The sequence below is a fragment of the Phaseolus vulgaris genome, chromosome 8 (genome assembly GCF_051622355.1).
Source record: "Phaseolus vulgaris cultivar YP4 chromosome 8, ASM5162235v1, whole genome shotgun sequence".
NCBI classification, from domain to species: domain Eukaryota; kingdom Viridiplantae; phylum Streptophyta; class Magnoliopsida; order Fabales; family Fabaceae; genus Phaseolus; species Phaseolus vulgaris.
In genome coordinates this window covers 20,989,653-21,011,139 of record NC_143505.1, presented here as the reverse complement: position 1 = coordinate 21,011,139, position 21,487 = coordinate 20,989,653, and the positions used below count along the sequence as shown (strand labels likewise).

Sequence of the window (21,487 nt, the reverse complement as noted above, 5' to 3'; positions counted from 1 at the left end):
CAGGACATGGCGGGCACCTTTGAGGAGGGATTCCAAGAAGCGCTGGCCCAGGCAGTCTGCATGAACCCGGGGATCGACGTCTCCAGCTGCGATTCCACTCAGCACATTGTCGATGGAAAGGTCGTGCCTCTGGAGATAGACGACTGAGCCGCCACCCTCAATCACCAGCCCATTCTTTTATACTTGTTTTAACCTTCTTCATATAAACTTGTAATTCTTTGAATCATCTGTACTCTTGCTACAACTCTGAGATTTTGTTATGATTACTCTCGTGTCTTCGCGACATGGAATTCTGCCCGTGTGATTTTATTCTCATTTGTTGCCTTCTTGTGCCTTGGTTGTTTTGCTTGCATTATACTCGCTTCTTTCACTTCGTTGGGCGGCCTTGTAGGCCCAGGAAAGGTCACGTGTCGATGCCCACGCCCATGGAGAGGTTCACCTGGTGGAGCCGTATCGTCCACGGGGTGTCTCTAACACCGAAACGGTCCTTTCCTTGATCCTTAACGCCCGGCGCCCACGCCTAAGGAGAGGCCTGCTACAGCAGCGCCGTATCGTCCCCGGGTGTCTAAAACGCCGAGTGCTCTGGGGGGGGGGGGGTCGTTCCCTCCATGGTCTTTCCTTCCCATAGGTATCAGGGAACACCCTGCCAGCGATTCGCTGGCGTTTGGCGGTCTTATCTCCCTCCACAGTCTTTCCTACCTATGGGTATCGGGGAGGTGACGCCAGTAACTAACTTTGCCCTCTTCAATTTCGTCTCCCTCCACAATCTTTCCTACCTGTGGGTATCGGGGAGGCGACCCGGCTGATATTTGGGTTGGCGACGCCCGCGGCGTCTCACGCTGGCGTCGCCCTTTGCGTCCTTCCGAGCGACGCCTCGGGCGTTATCTTTACCTTGACATTGACTTTGATCTTTGCCTTGGTCGACGCTTGATGACAGCGAAGAGCTCAAGGTTTTGCCCGTGCCATCCACGTGGCGCTTCTTGTATGGCTGATGGGACGTTCAGTCATTCGACTTGATCCACGTGGCGCTTCTTGTATGGCTGATGGGACATTCAGTCATTCCACTGAGTCCTGACTCCTACTGCGCCCCTGACCCACTTTCGACGGCGCATCGTACCACTGGATATTCTGTTGATACGACGTTCTCTGAGTTTAACCAGCGGTGTCAGGGCCATCCTTTCATCTTCTACCACGTGGCTCGATCGTGCGGTGCATCCGCTCGCGTTGTTTAATGCTCTAACTGCAATACTTCTACTTGCGTCGTTTGGCGCTCTAACCGCTTTATTTAACTCTTCAAACTCTGAAACCGTTCTCATCATTTCTGCACTCTTCGTAACCTACTTACACTCTCTCTTCTTGCACCCTTTCTTCTTGCACCCTTTCTTCTCTCACGAAGGGTTCTTCCAGCATTTGCTCCCTTCGCTCGACTCTTGCATTTTCGGCGGGCCATACGCCTTTGACAATCCCGGATCTTGTTAAAGAATGTCCTCTCATGCTGCCTCCCCCAGGGTCAGTCCTAAGGACCTGTACCCTTGGGCTTCGAGTGAACTTCTTGACGAATGTTCATGCTTACTTGCTACCAGGGCCATAAGGGAACACAAAGGGGATTCAAGTTCCTATGATCACCGGGCCTTCGCGAGGAGGCATGATGACGACATTGTTGTGCTCCCTTGCACTCTAAGGGAGCCAGTATGCGGAGACGAACGGGCCAACGAAGGGGTTCCCTTCTTTTACCTTTACCAGGTGGTTTTCAAGACCATCGGAGTGCGCCTACCCTTCTCGTGGTTCGAGAAGGAACTACTGACGGAGATCAATGTCGCTCCGGCTCAGTTATACCCCAACAGCTGGGCCTTTGTCAAAGCCTTCGACATCCTCTTCGGGTTTCTGGGTTGTGCGCCCTCGGTTGACCTCTTTCTTCACTTCTTTGAGGTGAAGAGGCAAAGGCACAACCTCTGGGTAACTCTCAGTAACGTTCCCGGGAGAGTTCTCCTCACACCCTTCCAAAACTCGTTCACCGGGTGGAAAGATGTGATATGACCGTCCGGGAGGCTGATGAACCAGTCCATAGCCATCCCAGTCAGGGTGCTCATAAAGAGCTTGCACTTGGCAGCGTCAGAACCGCCTACCAGGACCATCTGTGTGTGAAATGCAGCAAGGTGCTTCTCTGGGTCCTCCATCCCGGTGAATATCACCTTGGGCCCCGCGAATGTGTTCGGGATCACTGCATCTAGGATCTCCTGTGAGAAGGGAGTGGAAAACTCCCTTAGTGGGGAATGGTTCTCCATCTCGTCATGTCCATGTTGCCCCCGATTATTTCTCAGGCCCTGGCGCAACTCCTCATTTACACGGTGGAGCTCTTCATTCCTCTCATGCGAGGCGTCAAGATCCGCATGCATGCGTTCCTGTTCCAGCTTCGACTCAGCCATATCCTGCTGTAGCCCCCTCATTATCTCCAAGACCTGTTGCATGCATAATTCTGCTGGGGCTGCGCGTGCTGTACCTCGTCTGGTGGGGGCCATTGTCACTCCAACCTCCTCCAACGTTACTGTAACTTGGTAGATTTTCTCAAACTTGTGATGGGACTGATGTTTTATATCAGCCCCATGGTGGGCGCCAAATGTTCCGTCCTGTTGACCGGGACGTCTTCGTGCGTGACCTCAACCGTCAGCTAGGGACTCCTTCCCACGGGTTACCTGTGGATTCCTGCAAAAAGAGGACAAAAGGGCGCCCTAGCGGCCGTTTACACTCCGACGCTCAAGTCAGCCAGCAAGAAACACCAAAACTGGGCACCTCCGTATCTGAGCACCGCGTATGGCACTCTGAAGGTGGTAAAAAGAACTGTGTGTTGTGTGTATGTTTTCTCCCTCAGGCAAAGATCTTTCCCCAGTCCCTTGTACGTAACCTAAAGGCACGAGCAAGCAACTAGAGAGTTCTGGTAAATTTGCCAAAAGTTCGAACCCCGTTCCCAACATTCTCCGCGCTATTTAAACTACCCAAGCATTTAAAGCGCCTTAAAGCGCTTTTAATCATAAACATAACGTGCTCATTAAAGCGTTTAATTAGAAAACGTAGCGCATTTAAGACGTTGAAACGCTTGGGAGCCATTATAGTACCTGAACGCTCGAAACGAAAACTGTATTGAATGACTTAATTACCTGGCACCTGACTAAAGGGTGTTTCTATTCTGACCTGGCTGTCGTACACGTGGAGGACCTCACGACACCATGACCCCATCTGGGGGCGTTTCTGCCCAGCTGGGGACGTTTCTACGTGTGAGTCCTCCTGCCTGGGAGTGCTACTGCGCAAGGGGTGACTTTTTGGGTGCCAACTCATGCCCCCAATCATCTAGTCACTTACTTTGAGAGTGTATCTGCCTTCCTCTCGTACCCTGCACCCGGCGACCCTGGGCGTGACTTTCCTCTTGAGTCGTATCTGTCCCAAAGGCGTCTCTGGGGCGGCAGGGGTACTTCACGAGTCAGGCTGCCCTACACTGGTGCTATCACTATGGCCTTGAAGCCACCTTTTCCTCCTCTTTATTACTGTTCCCTGGTTATCCAGGGTTTGGGGCCTTCCCACGGCGTCGCCCCCTCCATGGTCTTTCCTACCCATGGGTATCGGGGAGCAACGCTGTGGTCACCTTGTCCTTGTGCAATTCCATCTGGCGACGCCCTGGTTGGGCGACACCTTCATCTAGGCGACGCCTTGCCTTGGCGACGCCTCTTCTTGACGACGCTGGCACTTAGCGTCTCTTGACCTAGGCAACGCCTTGTGTTGACTTTGACCCCTGGTGTTGACTTTGACCTTGACTTAGTCAACGCCCGGGTACGGGACGGTAAAGGTGTTATATGTAATTCACATTTTACAATGTCCACAACTACAACGATGACAGGACTGGTGTAAAATGCCTCCTAAAACAAGTGTAAAATGTCATTTTGACACTAGTAATATCAACGCACCCTGCCACGTCGCGGTTATATGCGGGCGCAAACCGATCAACGGTTGTAAACATAACATTTTTTCTTTCATAATCATGCCCTAAACTATTGGTTGTATAATTTTTTTTTTCTTATATATATAATATGTTATGTATAAGTGTACCGTCCGGGTCTCGACCATTGACCATTGACCAAAGTAAACATGGGACCCCCGAAGAAGGGGCCCACGAGGAGGTTTCAGTTGGTTAGAAAGGAGCCTCGTCAGGCTCACGTGTAGGAGGAGCCAAGGGGGTGTCGGCTTGGGGGAAAGGCGAGGAGTCCTCGGCCCTCGGCAATCGAAGAGAAAAACGAGTCAAAAAGGTGGCTTGAAGGCCACATCCCAGTTATCAATACAGAGAGGCCCGGATCACAAAGACCATGCATGAAGGTGTAAGGAAGCGGCAATACGCCCCACCGCTGGAGAGCCACCGAACGTGAAGGGGCATGCATGGAACGTGAAGGGGCAGTATGCGCTCAGTATGGATGATCCCTCTGATATTGGGCGTATGAGTTGACGCGTGAGTGATCATCCCGCGCCAGTTGCACTTCGAAAGGGCAGCCTCACGCACTGGAGTCAACCTTAGCTTGGGTTACGAAGGCGTGAGGGCTTGCCTGCAGTGATGCTCGAGTCAGAGGCAGCCTCGTGGCAAAGGCACTTAAGTCAAAGGTATATAAGCCTTTCTGAAAGGTTTAGAAAGGTACATGAGATTACGTTTTCACACTTTAGACACAAGTGATCTGACAGCGAGAGAGAATTCAGTTACGCGCTTCCCTCAGCACGGTGTTAGCAGTGTTCTGTTACGGAGGCGCAACAATGTTTTCTGCCATTACTGACTTGAGCGTCGGAGTGCAAACGGTCGAAAGGGCGCCCATTTGTCTCTCTATTTCAGGTATTCACGACGGCGAAGGGTGAAAATTGGAACGAAGGCAAAGGAGTCCTTGAAACGCAGCTCGTAGCTACGCACGAAGGTGATCAAGTCAACCGGCAGGAACATTTGGCGCCCACCGTGGGGCCTGATCTAAAACAGCGGTCCCACCGCAAGAAGTTTGAGTTTCAGTAGCGACGGTGAAGGTGATGGAGGTTTTCAAAGATTCTTGAAAGATTCATCGAGAATCCTCAAGATTTGCTCAGTTTCACCGAAGAAAGTTCCAAGGTTTGCAGAAACAGTTCAAGATTCTCCAAGAAACAGTGAAGAATGAGGACTATGAGGAAGAGTTCTATAGTGCGCACCGAGAGTGATGGCATGACCTTGCAGCAGGTCATGGAGGTGATGCAAGGCCTTCAAGAGGCGATGGCGGCGTCGAGGGCGGAGCAAGAACACATTCAGTTGGATCTTGCGGCGTCGAAAGCAAGGAACGAGGAGTTATGCCGCGCGAACGAAGAGTTGTGCCGCGGGATGCGCAACCACCCTGAGAATCGCGAAGCAGAGGATCGCGAGTGCTTCACACCACCCAGGCAGTTCCCCATGCCTTTTCGCAGTCCATCATGGAAGCGGTGATAACACCCACGTTCGTAGGCCCAAAGGTTACGTTCACTGGGATGGAAGATCCAGAGGCGCACCTCACTACATTCCATACGCAGATGATGCTTGTCAGCGGTTCTGACACCGTGAGGTGCAAGTTATTCATGAGCACACTGGCGGGAATGGCAATGGACTGGTTCATCAGCCTTCCAAATGGCCACGTGACCTCATTTGCGCAATTATCATAGCTGTTTAGGGAGTAGTATATCGCGAACCGGGCTCCCCCACCGGTGTCGTATGACCTTTTCGACGTGAAGCAGTACCAGGGGGAGACGTTGAAGGAGTACATCAACTGTTTTGGGGCACAGGTGGTGAAGGTTGGCACCACCGAAGAGTCGATGGTAGTGTATGCATTGAGGAAGGGGATATGTCCTGGGCCATTTTGCAAGTCACTCATCAGAAACCGCCCTAGGACCTTCGCGGAGATCAGGCGTCACGCGGTGGAGCACATCGCGACAGAGGGAGAAGTATGCGAGAAGCGTGCGAGTGTTGTACCTGCACGCCCTAGAGCACCGTCGCGCACACATCCCACGAGGGTGAATGAGGCCGCGACAGGGAAGAGAGGCCAGGAGAGAAAGCGCCCCTACGAGCCCAAGAAGCCTCAGGCCAGGGGACGCTCAGGGGAAAACAGGCCAGTGAGGCACAACTTTGTGGTGGAGCTAAAGGACCTCATTGCGGTGCCCAACATAGCAGATAGGTTGAGGGTCCCGGCGAAGACAAACAAAGCGCTGGGACCACGCAAGGACGCGTGGTGTGAGTTTCACCAGGCGTTCGGGCATCCGATCACCAATTGCTTGGCTCTGGGCCATTAGTTGGACGAGCTCGTGAAGAGCGGGTTCTTAAACGATTATTTGGTAGGGCCATCCGGAGCCGCAGCCTCGGCGACGCCAGCAAAAGACCAGGCCCATGAGATGCCTATCCATGGTAAAGTTCACACCATCTCTGGTGGTTTTTCGGGTGGAGGATGCACTGCCTCTCAGCGCAAAAGGTACGTGCGATCGGTGAATTCAGTAGCTGAGCAGGGGGCGAACGAGTCGCTGGACATCGACCTTACGTTTACGAAGGTTGATCTTCACGATGTCGTCCCCCCACGATAACGACCCCGTGGTGGTTTCGGTTGTGACCGCGGGAAGGAAAGTGAACCGAGTGCTGGTGGACCAAGCTACAGTTGTCACCTGATCTGCTGAGACCATACACAGAATGTCTGTATGGCTTCGCAGGACACCAGGTGGAGGTGCGCAGCTATCTAGAGTTGAGGACGACTTTCACGGATGGCGCCGCGTCTCGCACCGAGAATATAAGGTACCTGGTGGTGAACGCCAACTCGGCGTACAACATTTTGCTGGGGAGGCCAGCTTTGAACAGGCTGAAGGGGGTGTCGTCTACCCGGCACATGAAACTGAAACTGCCTGATCTTAGTGGCAGAGTGATCGTAATTAAATCCGATCAGAAGGAAGCTAAGAAGTGCTATGAGAATAGCCTTAAGACAAAGAGGGGCATATTCATGGTGTTGGAACGCCCGCCCATGAAGGAGACGCTTGCGGAGGCATTACCCATGAAGGAGGCGCCTGCGGAGGCGTTACCCGTGAAGGAGGCGCCTACCGAGGCAGTATCTGGAAGGGAGGGCCGCGATGGCGTATCGCGCGCTGAGAACGCTCGGGAGAGGTGACCCGAGCCATCTGAGAACATGGTTGAGCGGCAGATAGGTGGAAAGGTGTTTAAGTTGGGAAAATCGTTGGGCTCGGTTGAGCAAGAGCAGGTAGCCGGGGTGATCGCCCGGAACCTGGACGCCTTCGCATGGTCCGCCTCGGACATGCAAGGCATCGACCCCGATTTTCTGTGCCACAGCCTAACCATGGATCCCAAGGTAAAGCCTGTTCGCCAGCGTAGAAGGAAATTCAATGAGGAGAGACGACAGGTCGTGAGCGAAGAGACCAAGAAGCTGCTAGATGTCGGCCACATCAGGGAGATCCAGTACCCCGAGTGGCTGGCCAATGTGGTCTTAGTTAAAAAGGCCAATGGGAAGTGGAGGATGTGTGTTGACTTCACTGACCTCAACAAGGCCTGCCCCAAGGATTCGTATCCCCTGCCCAGCATCGACGCATTGGTGGACAGCACCTCGAGCTGCAAAATGTTGAGTTTTCTGGATGCGTTTTCGGGGTATAACCAGATCAAGATGCACCCCGTGACGAGTGCAAACTAGCGTTTATGACCAAGACGTCCTGCTAGGTAATGTCGTTCGTTCTGAAGAATGCGGGAGCCACATATCAAAGGTTGATGGATAGGGTTCTTGCACCCATGTTGGGCAGGAACGTGCAGGCCTATGTAGACGATATGGTGGTGACCTCCCAGGAGAGGGGACGGCATATAGCTGATCTAGAAGAGCTGTTTGCCACTATAGCTAAGTACCGCCTCAAGCTGAACCCTGAGAAGTGCGTCTTCGGGGTTGAGGCGGGTAAGTTTCTGGGTTCTTTGCTCACCGAGCGGGGGATAGAGGTGAACCCCGAAAAGTGTGCGGCGATCTTGGCGATGAGGAGCCCAACCTCGGTGAAGGAGGTTCAGCAGCTGACAGGGCTGTTGGCAGCCCTGTCAAGGTTCGTGTCTGCCAAAGGAGATAAGGGTCATCCTTATTTCCAGTGCTTGCGAAGGAACAGCCGATTCGTGTGGACCGAGGAGTGTGAGGCAGCGTTCCTCAAGTTAAAAGAATACTTGGCCGCCCCCCCAGTGTTGTGCAGGCCATAGATGGGTGTGCCGCTTCGCTTATATTTCGTTGTAACGGAGCGGGCGATCAACTCAGTCCTCATCCAGGAGCAGGACCAGGTGCAGAGGCTTATCTACTTCGTAAACAAGGTGTTGCAAGGACCAGAAGCAAGGTATCAGGTCCTCGAGAAGGCAGCCTTGGTCGTGGTATTCTCGGCCAGGAGGCTTCGCCATTACTTCCAAAGCTTCTCAATGGTGGTGATGACGGACCTCTGCTGCAGAAACCGAATGTAGCGGGAAGAATGGTACATTGAGCGGTAGAGCTCTCTGAGTTCGACCTACAGTATGAGCCTCGGGGCCCCATAAAGGGCCAGATCTATGCGAACTTTGTGGCAAAACTGTCCCCGGGGGATGTGCAGTCAGAGGAGGAGGTCAGCTTCAGGTGGGTCCTCTCTCTTGATGGCTCCTTCAATCAATAGGGCAGTGGAGCTGGTGTCATCTTGGAGGGGCCGAACGGGCTGTTGATCGAGCAGGCCCTCAGGTTCGCCTTCAAGGCAAGCAACAACCAAGCTGAGTATGAAGCCCTCATAGTTGGGATGCTCTTGGCCAAGGAGATGGGTGCACGGAGCTTGCTGGCAAAGAGTGATTCTCAGTTAGTGACAGGTATGGTGACCGGAGAGTACCAAGCCAAAGACCCACAAATGGTCGCGTACCTAAGTTATGTGCAAATGTTGAGGAGAGTGTTCGCTGTGTTTGAGCTAGTCCATGTCCCCGAGAGAGCAAAATGTCTATGTTGACCTGCTCGCCAAGCTGGCCAGCTCTAGCAAAGGGGGAAGGCAGAGGAAAGTTATTCAGGAGATGCTCAAAGCACCGCAAGCATTCGTGGCAGATAACATGGTAGGCATCCTCCAGATCGACCCACCAAGGGAAGAGGGGAGGAGTCATCGGTCGCTGACACAGGAGACGCTGAGGGTGCCCAGTATAGGTGCATATCCGGACACACTGGAAGAAGAAGACCCCATGCAGGTATGCGTGCTGGAAAAGGGGGATACGTGGATGACGGCGTACAGACATTACCTGGCTGATGAGATACTTCCAGTGAAGCCTGAGGAGGGTAAGAAGATAAAGAGGAATTCCACGAGATACACCCTCGTGGACGGAGAGTTGTTCAGACACGGGTTCACTCACCTGATCTTAATGTGCATGAGTGGAGAACAGTGCACCCGGATCATGTCTGAGCTTCATGAAGGGATTTGCGGCAATACGCCCCACCGCTGAAGGTGTAAGGAAGCGGCAATACGCCATGCATGAAGGTGTAAGGAAGCGGCAATACGCCCCACCGCTGGAGAGCCACCGAACGTGAAGGGGCATGCATGGAACGTGAAGGGGCAGTATGCGCTCAGTATGGATGATCCCTCTGATATTGGGCGTATGAGTTGACACCTGAGTGATCATCCCGCGCCAGTTTCACTTCGAAAGGGTAGCCTCACGCACTGGAGTCAACCTTAGCTTGGGTCACGAAGGCGTGAGGGCTTGCCTGTAGTGATGCTCGAGTCAGAGGCAGCCACGTGGCAAAGGAACTTAAGTCAAAGGTATATAAGCCTTTCTGAAAGGTTTAGAAAGGTACATGAGATTACGTTTTCACACTTTAGACACAAGTGATCTGAGAGCGAGAGAGAATTTAGTTACGCGCTTCCCTGAGCACGGTGTTAGCAGTGTTCTGTTACGGAGGCGCAACAGTGTTTTCTGCCATTACTGACTTGAGCGTCGGAGTGCAAACGGCCGCAAGGGCGTCCATTTGTCTCTCTGTTTCAGGTATTCACGGCGGCGAAGGGTGAAAATTGGAACAAAGGCAAAGGAGTCCTTGAAACGCAGCTCGTAGCTACGCACGAAGGTGATCGAGTCAACCGATAGGAACAATAAGTATTTTATAATTTTTTATATTATTATATTTTTTAAATATATTTATCTATTATATTTAATTTTATAAAACATGTGTTAATAAATATATGTTTCATGTAGTAATTATTCATATATATATATATATATATATATATATATATATATATATATATATAACTTATGTATATATTCAATATTTTTGTTTATATATACAATATAATATAATTAGAATTAGCAAATGAATTTTGATTTAAACAATTTTATTTAGTATCTTATTATAAGTTAATAATGTGAGTAATTTTGTAAATCTACCTTATAAAATAATTATATTGATATTAATTATAATTATCTAAAGATATGATTATGTATTCCTGAATTATAAATGAAAAAAATATATATTTATGGAAAAATTTTGAAATATATTTATCTAAAATAAATATTTTTCAAAATTATTAATTTAAATTTAAATTTGTTAAAAGTTGATTAAAAAATATTAAATCTATTAATCAATTTAATTTATAATATATAATTGTATTATTAATTGGAATGCTATAATTGTTTTTTAATACCATATAATATCATTAAATAATTAACATTATTTGTTAATTTATTTCATAAAGAAATTACTAATACCAAGAGTAACATTATATTATAATTTGAAATAACATTATATAATTAAAATTATTTTAATCATAAATTTTTATCTTAAAAATAATTATTTATATTTTAACCAATATTAAAATAGTAATTATTCAAACAAAAAAACCACCCAACCTAACCTTGTCATAACCAACATAACAATAACCAGTTACAAATATCTTAATAACAACTTCAGTGTTTTTGGTATGTTTTTTACTTAGTCCATTTTTATAGCAGAGCAGACCTCTGACTTGGCTTGAATTGTACTAAGAAACGATGGAATGAAAAACAAAGAAACATAACATGGGTGGTGGTGATTCTATTGTTCCTCACGGTATTTGGTCTTGTGTTCTTTTTTGAAATGAAAATGTTATTTCTTTTTATGTTTGATCAAATTATACCATGTCCCAACATTCAGGTACAGACGAAGGTTCTCTCTGGTTTTCTGCTCATTCCTCACTTGATGTCGGGTATGATAACTGTCTATGACTTGGTTGACATCAGTAAAGAGTTATGGTGATGATTTTGTGATATCCAATGTTTCAGGGATAACATGATCTTGCAGGATCAAAACAACAAAATAGAAAGGGGGTCGACTTCTAGTGAAATTGATGAAGAAAACACACATCCTTTTAGGGTTGATTTTGAAGTCACTGAGCAGATAAAACCTAGTGACGACCTTCAATGTTGTTGTGATGAATTGAAGATTCACAAAAAGGATTTGAAGAGGGAGAAACAAAAGATTTTGAGGTGTTGATTTGAACATCTATTTTATACAGTATTTTGCATACAGCTCTGAGAAATTTGATGCAATTTGTTAATTTTCACGGGTTAGGTGGTTTGTTTGTCTTATTTGTCTAATAGAACGCAACATGTTTAGGCATCTTTGGTTCCTAATTGTTGTCAAGTAAGTAGAAATTTAGAACAGTTGTGAGTTGTTAATAAATGCCTAAAATGCAGATAAATGCAGGTATCTGATTGAAATTGATATGCATATCATTCTAAAATCAACTTTTAAATGTTTTTCAGAGCATGAATAGTTGCGGGGCTCGTGAGTAAGGGTATTGAAAGTGTGGTTTTAATATTGATTGTCATATATTGTGGCTTCATTGGCACAGATATAAACCTGGAGCATGGATTGAGAAGGTTGGTGGCTTAGAGACTAGTGATCATGATGTACCAAAGACAACATGCCTCTTAATGGTTGGTCCAGGTGGATCTGGAAAAAGTAGTCTCATAAATAGAATCTCTAAGGTGCTTGATGATGACAAATTAGCACCCCCAAGAGCACAAGAATCATGTATAACTTTTAGCACCTCAATTTAGATATCAATTTGAAGAAAGAAGAAATAATTTCATTTCATCATAGCATATATCTTACTACATATCTTTCTGGGCCAGATAACACACATACAGAGAATGGAACATACTTCCTCCAGGAGTATATGATGCCAAGATATTCAAATTCTATTTGTTTGTATGATACACGTAGTTTGTCATATAAGTTGGACAAAGATGAGGACATTAGAATGTTGAAGGGTTGGATGAAAAAAGGTGTCCGTCATGGAGAGCTTGTTGTCAGGTTTGAATATTTAATTTAATATACTTAATTTCCTCATCTACTCATATATAACTTTTGCTTCAATTATACAGGAAAACAGATAATGCGAGATTGAGAAAAAGTTTGGAGAGCAAAGATCACAATAAAGGTTACTTTTCCAGTGAGACCAGAAAAGTTAATTTTGTAATATATGTTGTTAATGGTCTTCTGGTTCTGAAAGCAATGAAGAATGCTGGTGCTTTGGAGAAACAATACGTTGAAACAATTGTTTCTACTTTCAATTGCCCATTCCTATCATTTAAAGGTATTTGCATTGCACAACCCTTGTATATTGTCTTTAGTTCGTCTCTCTTTTCATTCTCTTATGAGAGTTATATACTAAGCACAAGCTTTTTGTTATTGACATAAGTTTATATCAATAGCAGAGAGTGAATTATGGAAGACAATTCTAGTACTATAAAACCTAGACAATTCATATAAAAGACTATAACATCATCACCTTCTACCCAAGAGTTTAAGACAATGGATTTATGGGTCTTATACTCAACTTGGAACTCAGATTCCTAAGACTAGTTGCTCTTCATAATATATTGTACAAATTAAGGACTATGTGCTATTAACTTTGATATTAACCAGATCTTCATCATTCATCTTATATACACCGTGGCAGACCAAATTGCTATTCTCTATAGCCAATATGATTGTTTATTTCTATTACTTGCAGATGACAAACCAGTACTTGTTTTCACTCATGGGGATCTCCTTTCACACACTGAGCGTGCTCATGTCCGTGGACATCTGGGAAGGGTTTTGGGAATTCCACCCACCAAACAAATTTTTGACATCCCAGGTACATTTCAAATATCACCACCTTGACACCTTTCCTTTTCATTGAATATTATTTCATGTCACTTGTACCTATTATGCAGATTGTGATTGTCCAGCAACTGCATCTGCCATAATTGGAATGCTACGATATAGTCTTGCCCATGCTGACAGAAATTTTCTTCAGAAATGCAAGGTTGTGGATAAGGTTTGTGTTGTTTGCCCAAATTTATAGCTATTAGCTGCAGAACTCATAACGGAATTATGAACTTTTCTATCTTACCATGTTTCCAGTTCATATTTTACAGCTTTTTAAATTTATAAGATTGGATAATACCCTCTGTAGATGTTGTCATTTAGTATACTTTTTGAATCCTAATTGTGTTCTTCTTATGGATTTATTTTCTGATGATGAAGAGTGTAAGCAACGCACTCTCTGACACAACACTTCTAGTCCACTCTGTTATTGATTAAAATTTATTGAAAACTGCAAATCAGGAAAAACTCATTAAATGAGAAATGTAACTCTCAAACATTTGTGATTTCCATTTCAGCCAATAATAGAAATATGTTCAGAAGAGAGTGTATAAGAAAGTGTGTTGCTAGCAGTTCTCCCTGACGATTTGTGGTCTCTTTTGAGTCTTTACTATTAAGGTGTTAATCAAGCTATTACATAAAACTAATTTAGTGCTAATCTCATCCCTTACCAATTAAAAATAAGTACTTTGAAAAGTACAAACTAAAACAAGAAAAGATAAGCCTTTTTTTAATAAATAAAATCTTTTTGTCATTGGAGCTGCATTGAAAATCAAGGAACATTGGTTCATTTTTTCCTTTTATTTTGAAGGTATTAAATGTTTTATGTCCTTTTCCTTTAATAGTTTCTATTTGTTATTTGTCAAACACATTAACAAAATCTTATTTAGTATTCTGAGACAACTATGTAAATACAGTGGAAAGACCATAGGACTTTGCTGGTGGTTTCTCAAGTTTCCATCATTCTTGCATATTATGATCTTCTGGCTGTGTGAAAAGAATATCTGATAAATTTTGTCTGTGATGGTGGTTGCAGGTTCATAAAGTATCTCTGTCAGCATACATGATTTTGCTGATTCTAGGAATAGGAGTGACCATTGGCTTGACACAGAACACAGAAGTACATGTTCCACTACCAAAAACAAGAGTTCCCAAGAGCAAGCCAATGATAGAGTGGCATAAAATTAGGCACATATGGTAGTTATGAATATTGTTGATATGGCTTGTACATGTAATGGACATTTTTAATTTGGTTGAATTGGCAACACTTAGCATGTGGTTATAATTTTTGTTTAATTTGGTTTAATTGGTTTATAATTTTTGTTTTCATTTTAGACAAGAAAATGTATAGCAATTATCACAAAATATATCATAATTTACTATTAAATCACAATATTTAGACGTGGATCTGATCACATTAGAAGAATCTCATTTAATAAATCTAGCTATTTATTGTGTTTATCGGGATAGTGGATTGGTTAGCTTTTTTTATTTTAACTGAATGTGTTAAGTGAAAAACACTAAATATTAAAATTTACTGTTTTTTTTAACTGTCTTATAATTGGAGAACTAAAGAAATGTAATAATTACTTAATTTTAATAAATATTTATAAGATTTATTGTTTTACCTTTTTTTTAATACGTAAAACTATTTTTAGGTTAAAATGTTTTGGAATTACTCTTTTCTATTGAAAAATATCTCACCCAACACTTGCTTAAACAATTGTCTTAGTTGTTTTTTCAATCCAGACAACTTTAAAAATAAACAATATCATTTTACTTTTTGAAACAATAAATATTACTATACCCAGTAATTAAATATAAATATAAAAAGATACAATTATGAGTTGTTTAGAATTTTTTTCATTAAAGTAAGATTACAAATATTTTTTTAGCTAAAGCACAAAGGAATACAAATTACATTTTCTAAAATATGAAGTAAGTAATGTGAGTTGTTTCTATTAAATATACCATGGAATTAATTAAAAATTAAGTGAAAGGTAAAGGTAAATAAACAATAAAAAAGTAATTAATGCTTTCTTAAATTTTAAATATAATAAATAAATAAATAACTTTCAGAAATAGGAGACTTAAAAGTGAAGATGAATATTTAAATTAACTTCTCCTATTTATTGTGTTTGGATACAAATTCCTAATTTATTATGGTTTTATTATTAAGTGAGTTCATATTACATGGTATTGAAACTATTTTATCCCAAGGACAGATGGTAAAGTAACTAGATTGTAAACATGTGCTTCCCCATGCTTGATTCCTCCTTATTTAACTAATTAACAGCATTTACATAATCATGATTAGATCCATAAATCCCTGAAATCTATTGGTGATTTTGATAATATTTAATAGAAGAAATTACACTAATCTCCTCTGTTTTGTTTTCATTTTAATTTCATTCGATATTATTCTTTTACCCACAGAAAACTTAATTATTTTAACAATATTATTTATACTGACATCCTTTATAACTTACATCAGTCTCCCTTATTTGAAAAATATTATATTGTAGGCCCTATATGGATGGTGGTTGTAAATATATATAAGAAATAAGAATATAACTGTTAATTAAAAAAATAATAATATTGACATCCTTATAGATTACATTAATTTCTCTTTAATGGTTTGAAAATGTTACAACATGAATTCTTATAAGGAAGATTGTTTGTAAAGATAAAAAAACAAAAAAGAGTAGAAATATTATGTACAATCTAAAAAAAAATTGAGTCTCAATAAAATTTACTGTTTTATTTTGCATACTATTTTGGTTTAAATGAATCGTGTATACTCATTCTCAATATAGTTAATACACATGTAAATAATTGTTTAAGATTTGTCATTTGGAATGATTTGATATGATCCAGAGAACACTCCCTTTTGCTGGTTATAGTCCTTTGCAAAATAGTGACTAATTGAAGGGTTTTATTTTTAAATAGTTTCTTCTTTCAAAAGGGATCAATTGATGATTAATAGATCAATCTCCTCCATCAAGTTTCACCATTTCTCTTTATAATGTAACCTTTTGGGTTAGGGTTTGATGAATTTCTACAGGAACTCTTTGTTGAGGACTTGGTTAAATACTTGGTCTTCATTAAGTGATTACTTAGTTGCTTGATCATGGATGATTTTTAAATTCAATTACACTACTGAAAAGTTGGTAATCCGGGTTGAAAGTGGAGTTTTAAAACCCATTTTCAATTTAAATCACTTTGCATTCTTCCTCTGGAAAAGAAGACAGTTTCTCTTGGCATTCACATTTCATACTTACCCTTTGCTACTTGTGTCATGGAATCAATAGATCTCCATTCTAACACTAGAATAAAAGCACCAAAGCATTTGCATAATATTCAGTTTAAACCATGCTCTTTGTGAACATCCATACAAAGTATTTATAAGTATTCTGACTTAAAAATCAGTAACTTCCAGGGTACACTAACATCATTAACATTCTAGGAGCAGTGTGCCAGTACATAAATCTGGACGAATCCCTTCAATTTTTCTACTATCGTGTAAAAGACTCAAAGCCACAAAAACAATGATATGACTATCAATCATCAGACAATTTCTGACTGTAAATCTGTCACTGAAACAAAAATTTGAGGAACTCAAAAACACAAGACTATCTATGACAGTATATCTTCTGAATTTATCCAGGCTGGGGTTGCTGAACTGCTGACAGTAAAATTTCAAAGTGCAAAAAATGATCTGAACTAGTGCTAAATTATTTCAAGTGAGCTCAAACAAGAGTCATTGCTCCCCAGTTGATGTAGGACTTGGAATACTCTGCAAGAATGAAGCTCTAGCAGTAGGGTCGGTTGAAAATCGTCCTAACACAGCAATCGTAGCCGTACTACTTCCAAACTTCTCAATTCCCCTAGAGATCATGCATGTGTGACTTGCCTCTACAACTACTATCACATCTCCCCCTAACAGTGGGGAAATGGTTTCAGCTATCTGCCTGGTAAGCCTTTCCTGAACTTGGAGCTTGAAACCATAAAAATGTACTATTGATTGTAGAAGTGATTTTCCTATAGGATTGAATCCATCAGATATGAGGTATCCTATGTGAACAACACCATGAAATGGAAGTAAATGATGCTCACATTGTGACCAAAAAGGTATGTTCAGCTCAGACGTTATTTTTTTGTTTAAATTAATCTCTTCATTTACATTCAAAGCATCTATCCCACCATAAAGAAAACCATTCAACTTCACATCAAACTTACTGTTTTGAAAGTTCATCAACCATTTCACAAATCTACTTGGGGTCCCTATAAGCTCGTTCCTCAAAGGATCTTCTCCCAAAGATTCAATGATCGAAGCTACTGCAGAGATCATTACAGGATTGACTGGTCCGATTTTTGAGGAAACTTTGGCAGATAGAAAAGACTGAGAAGGACACCAGCATGGATCAGATGATCCTCTGAAGTGAATTTTATCCACACTGATGCCTCTAAATTTAAGAAGACTAAAGAAATCATTCCATACATCTGCATTTTTGTTCTCAAAATCCCCAGAACCTGAGGAAACAAGTATCTTAACCCATCCTTTGTGGTTTGAGTCGAGAAAGACCGATTCTATGTCTGGAAAGTGTATGTGTGTACACTGAAGTACGATAGCAACACCTGCTGGCTTTATTCCCTGATGCAAAGCAGAACACATCTCATCTGCCAGACGTTGAGGCTCTTGAAGCCGTTTTGCAAATACATCAGCAACACGAGAGAGCTTGCTCAAACCAACAACTCTTTCACTAGAGGGGACATAACCCACATGACACTTGACCTGGAATGGAAGCAAGCAAGACTCACAATAAGAAAACAAGTCAAGATCTCGAACAATCACAAGTCCACCTGCTCCACCTGCATGACCAACTCTATTATCTAGACCAGCTTCAGGGAACAAAGCACCTTGAACTATGTCCTTCACCTTTTGCCTGTAACCTGGAAGAAAAGAAATCTCCTTACTATTTGTAATACTTTATTATTCAAGAAAAATATGATAATTTGTATCCTAATACAACACTAAATGGAAATATTCATGTACGAAATTGTGAAGGAAGGCAAAGCATATAAAGCGACAAACCAATAATGGAAGAAGAAATATACATATACTTACCATAGAAAGAAAGTGTGTTAAGGTCACAGAACTTCATTATGGAATAAAATCTTTTCTTGAGTGATTATGTAATGCAGAAAAAAATTTGAAACAGGATGCCAAAACCTTCCATCTCTCCCAAAGACGTGCATGCATTGTATACCTACACAACTGCATATGCAATGTCATGGGATTGAAGAAAATGCACCTAGCAACTACACCCATAGGATGGTAGATACCTTTATTACCAGATATCAGTCCTTTAAAACAGATAGACAAATGACTAATTTCCATGGAAAACATGCTCTGACCAGCAGTTGGCGCATCATCATGATTCATGAATGAAATAAATTATTATCTCTTTGGTAATTCTACCCTGAGAAAAAGAAGAGTGACCAAAAGCATCTATTTTCAAGCTTGGAAACGATCATATTTACATGACAATGTAGACCAAAGCAAAGCTATGACATTCAGAAAAGCACATCAACAAAAAAAAAGGATATGCAGTGGAGCAGAATCGCTGAAATGAAATTAACAAAGAGGAAAAAATTAATTCAAGTAATTGAAAAACTTGAGAAAGAACAGCATGTCAAATACTCTGTTGCAGTAAAGAGAGTGGCTAAACAACAAAATATCAACATTTTTCAATAAACTATTTATAGTACCTCTCCAAAAGCCTAACCATGTGCCATGCTAGAAATGTTTAAGGAAGATGAAGAAAAGGCAATAACCAAAACTAATCAGTATCTTCTCCACATGTAACAGAGTGAAGGCCAGGAGATCGAACAAGTTCATTACAGTAGGCAGTATGGAAGCATTTAAAAAATATGGCTAAGCAATGAAGCTTTTGGGAAACAAGATGTAAACCAACCCAGTATTATTGACTGTCTGAGAGTTGGTGATGTTTGTTGGTATCAACAGGCAAAAAACCACATAAGAAAATTAAAAATGTACCATCATTTTTTATTTCCAAATGGAAATATTAAGCCGGAAGCTAACAAGATGAATTAATACTCTGTGCTCACTACCTATGTCCATCGCTTTCATCAGCAGGGCAGTCCAACTTACAAGGAAAGAACAGAAAGTGTACTGTAAAATGTAACTCAGAATGCAGAAAGCCTTTGGAGAAATAACAAATACTACATTTTGTCATGTATATAAAACCCTTTTAATTAATTGACAAGGCTAAGAAAATACGTTCATTTAGTCAGTGGAATTTGTATCAGTTTTCAGAAATACCCTTAAACCATTGGGATGCTGTTCTCTTAATCTTTTTCCATCAAATGAAATAATAAATCTCTGCATAATATTTATAAAAATTTGATTAATACAGTAGACAATTTGAGTAAGTTTTATAATAAGAACTAGGAAATTTTTTTCCAAAAAGTTAAGAAGGACTAAATGTGGCAGTCATCAAACAATAAAAGAAACGAATATCTCCACCTCTAATCAGCTTTTACTTTAACCTTTTTCCAAGCAAAAAGACAGTCACAAAGTAATTCTCCATTCATCTAGTTATGTTTGGCTTTTAGTTTCAATTCAAAAAGAAAGACTGAAAAAGCCTCTTGCTAGGTTTTCAGTTGTTACGACTCTAAACTGAGCTTTGTCTCGGTTTGCCTTAAAAGTAGATTTAAAATGGAAGAAAATAGAGGATATTTTTTGCAAACTTAACTCAAACAAGCACTAACATGAATGATTTAGATCCATATTTCGTTATTAGGTCCAATCATTCACAAAACTCTGCAGAGGTGAAAAATTGTAGCACTCGCTACCATTCAAATACCAAAGTACAAATTGTGTAGCAAACCAAGCAAAAAAATAAAATAGAAACAACTTTTCTTTACATAAAAGAAAATTGAATGGCAAAGCAAATCACTCACCTCTGGTTCCTTCACTAAGGGCCTTGGCAACACGAAGTGGTGTCTTTCTAAGTCCTTCCCTGTTTACATCTTCCCCTAGACCCTCCAACAAAACCTTCACAGCCTCCTCAATGGCACCACCATCATTCCCCAACCCCACTTCACCACAGTCATTGTTCACTCCATTTTCAATCACAACAGCGAAACGCCCATCATCCAAACACCCCATTGAAACTCCACAAAAATAAAACAAACAACAAGGGAGCCAAAAATCTCAATATCCAAATGATGCCACAAAAAGTTCTCAACTTTTTAACAACAAATCTGAATCTTCGGCAACCCACTTGACAAGTTTGAAGAATACGTTCGGCAGGGTGACAAACACCCCGAAACAAACGAGGGGTGGTGCAGAAGAAGAAGCTAGATCTCAACAAAGACACAATAATCGTTCAAATCACAAATCTGAATACGGGATGAAGAAGAAGATACAAAAGGGTGGCCGAGGCAGGGATCGGTGGCAGAAGATAGCATACACAGACGGAACAATAATAACCAACCAAGAAACAAGAGAAGTGGGTAATGAAGAAGAAAATAAGTAAATAAATAAAAATAAATAAAAGAGAGGCCAAGATAAAAGGAATGCAAAATGGTATGGGTGTTGGTAAGTTTGGTGGAGACAGGGGATGGTTGGTTGGTATAAATCAAGAGTGCATTGTTAAGTTTGGTAGTGATAGGGGATGGTTGGTTTCTATAAGTCAAGAGTATCTTGGTTGTGAAAAACAAAAACTTTAGTGCATCTATTGCCACTTCACTTTAGATTGTATTAAAAACTAAACATTAATGCATCTATTCCAACTTTAGATTGTATTAAAATGTAAATTTGAAGAGTAAATCAATCCCACAAAATTAACTTATAAATTTAAATTTATATTCAATTATATATTATAAAATATTAATGTTATAATCTTCTCTATATGTGAGATAGTTTGTTTATAAAGTAAATAATTAAAGTATGAAATTGTTTTTATTTAATGGGTGGTTTTGAATTTGACTCTTAAGCACCAACTCCATTAACTTTTAAACAATTGTTAGTGAGGTTCTAGTTTCATATGTTTATAGTTCTGGATGTAAGAAAACAGAAACTGTTTTAAAGTAATTTTAATTTATATAGATAAAATTATGTTTCACTTAATTTTTTGGAAAATATTTTATTAGTGAGAAAAAAGTTTATTAAAGGATATGGATACAAATGTTATAGAAAAATGTTAATATTAATTGTGTCTTTCCTAATTCTTAGTTATTTATCTTTTTAGAGGTGAATAACTTTATTTTGTCTTTGTCTGTTATGATTCTAGTATTTA

At 41.4% G+C, this 21,487-nt stretch overlaps 2 protein-coding genes across 5 annotated transcripts; one reads left to right on the top strand and one right to left on the bottom strand.

Moving 5' to 3' along the window:
- Positions 1-10,923: 10,923 nt before the first annotated feature.
- Positions 10,924-14,477, top strand: LOC137826750 (P-loop containing nucleoside triphosphate hydrolases superfamily protein). The gene is made up of 9 exons (XM_068632887.2): positions 10,924-11,072; positions 11,157-11,208; positions 11,285-11,488; positions 11,857-12,038; positions 12,140-12,320; positions 12,392-12,603; positions 13,024-13,149; positions 13,229-13,332; positions 14,197-14,477. Exons 1-9 carry the CDS (start codon positions 11,042-11,044, stop codon positions 14,359-14,361), a joined length of 1,257 nt encoding a protein of 418 aa, XP_068488988.2. The 5' UTR covers positions 10,924-11,041; the 3' UTR covers positions 14,362-14,477.
- Positions 14,478-16,492: 2,015 nt separating this feature from the next.
- Positions 16,493-20,936, bottom strand: LOC137824107 (GTP cyclohydrolase I). Of its 4 annotated transcripts, none has more exons than XM_068629566.2 (3): positions 20,148-20,268; positions 18,289-18,438; positions 16,493-18,113 (listed from the first exon to the last, which is right to left on the bottom strand). In XM_068629566.2, the coding sequence occupies exons 2-3, from the start codon at positions 18,323-18,325 to the stop codon at positions 16,921-16,923; spliced, it is 1,230 nt and encodes a 409-aa protein (XP_068485667.2). In that variant the 5' UTR covers positions 18,326-18,438; positions 20,148-20,268; the 3' UTR covers positions 16,493-16,920. The 4 variants fall into 4 exon arrangements, with proteins under 4 accessions (XP_068485667.2, XP_090150490.1, XP_090150491.1 ...); XM_090294364.1 differs by lacking the exon at positions 20,148-20,268 and adding an exon at positions 18,507-18,643; XM_090294365.1 differs by lacking the exon at positions 20,148-20,268 and adding an exon at positions 18,516-18,643.
- Positions 20,937-21,487: the final 551 nt, after the last annotated feature.

Bases quoted from the DNA above. Each gene is read 5' to 3' on its own strand.
- LOC137826750 (XM_068632887.2), top strand. From the start codon at position 11,042: ATGGGTGGTGGTGATTCTATTGTTCCTCACG. The intron at 12,039-12,139 runs GTATAACTTTTA...TTTCTGGGCCAG, and splicing joins CCCAAGAGCACAAGAATCAT to ATAACACACATACAGAGAAT. The intron at 13,150-13,228 runs GTACATTTCAAA...CCTATTATGCAG, and splicing joins ACAAATTTTTGACATCCCAG to ATTGTGATTGTCCAGCAACT.
- LOC137824107 (XM_068629564.2), bottom strand. From the start codon at position 20,355: ATGGGGTGTTTGGATGATGGGCGTTTCGCTGTTGTGATTGAAAATGGA. The intron at 18,114-20,147 runs GTGAGTGATTTG...CTTTTCTTCCAG, and splicing joins CCTTAGTGAAGGAACCAGAG to GTTACAGGCAAAAGGTGAAG.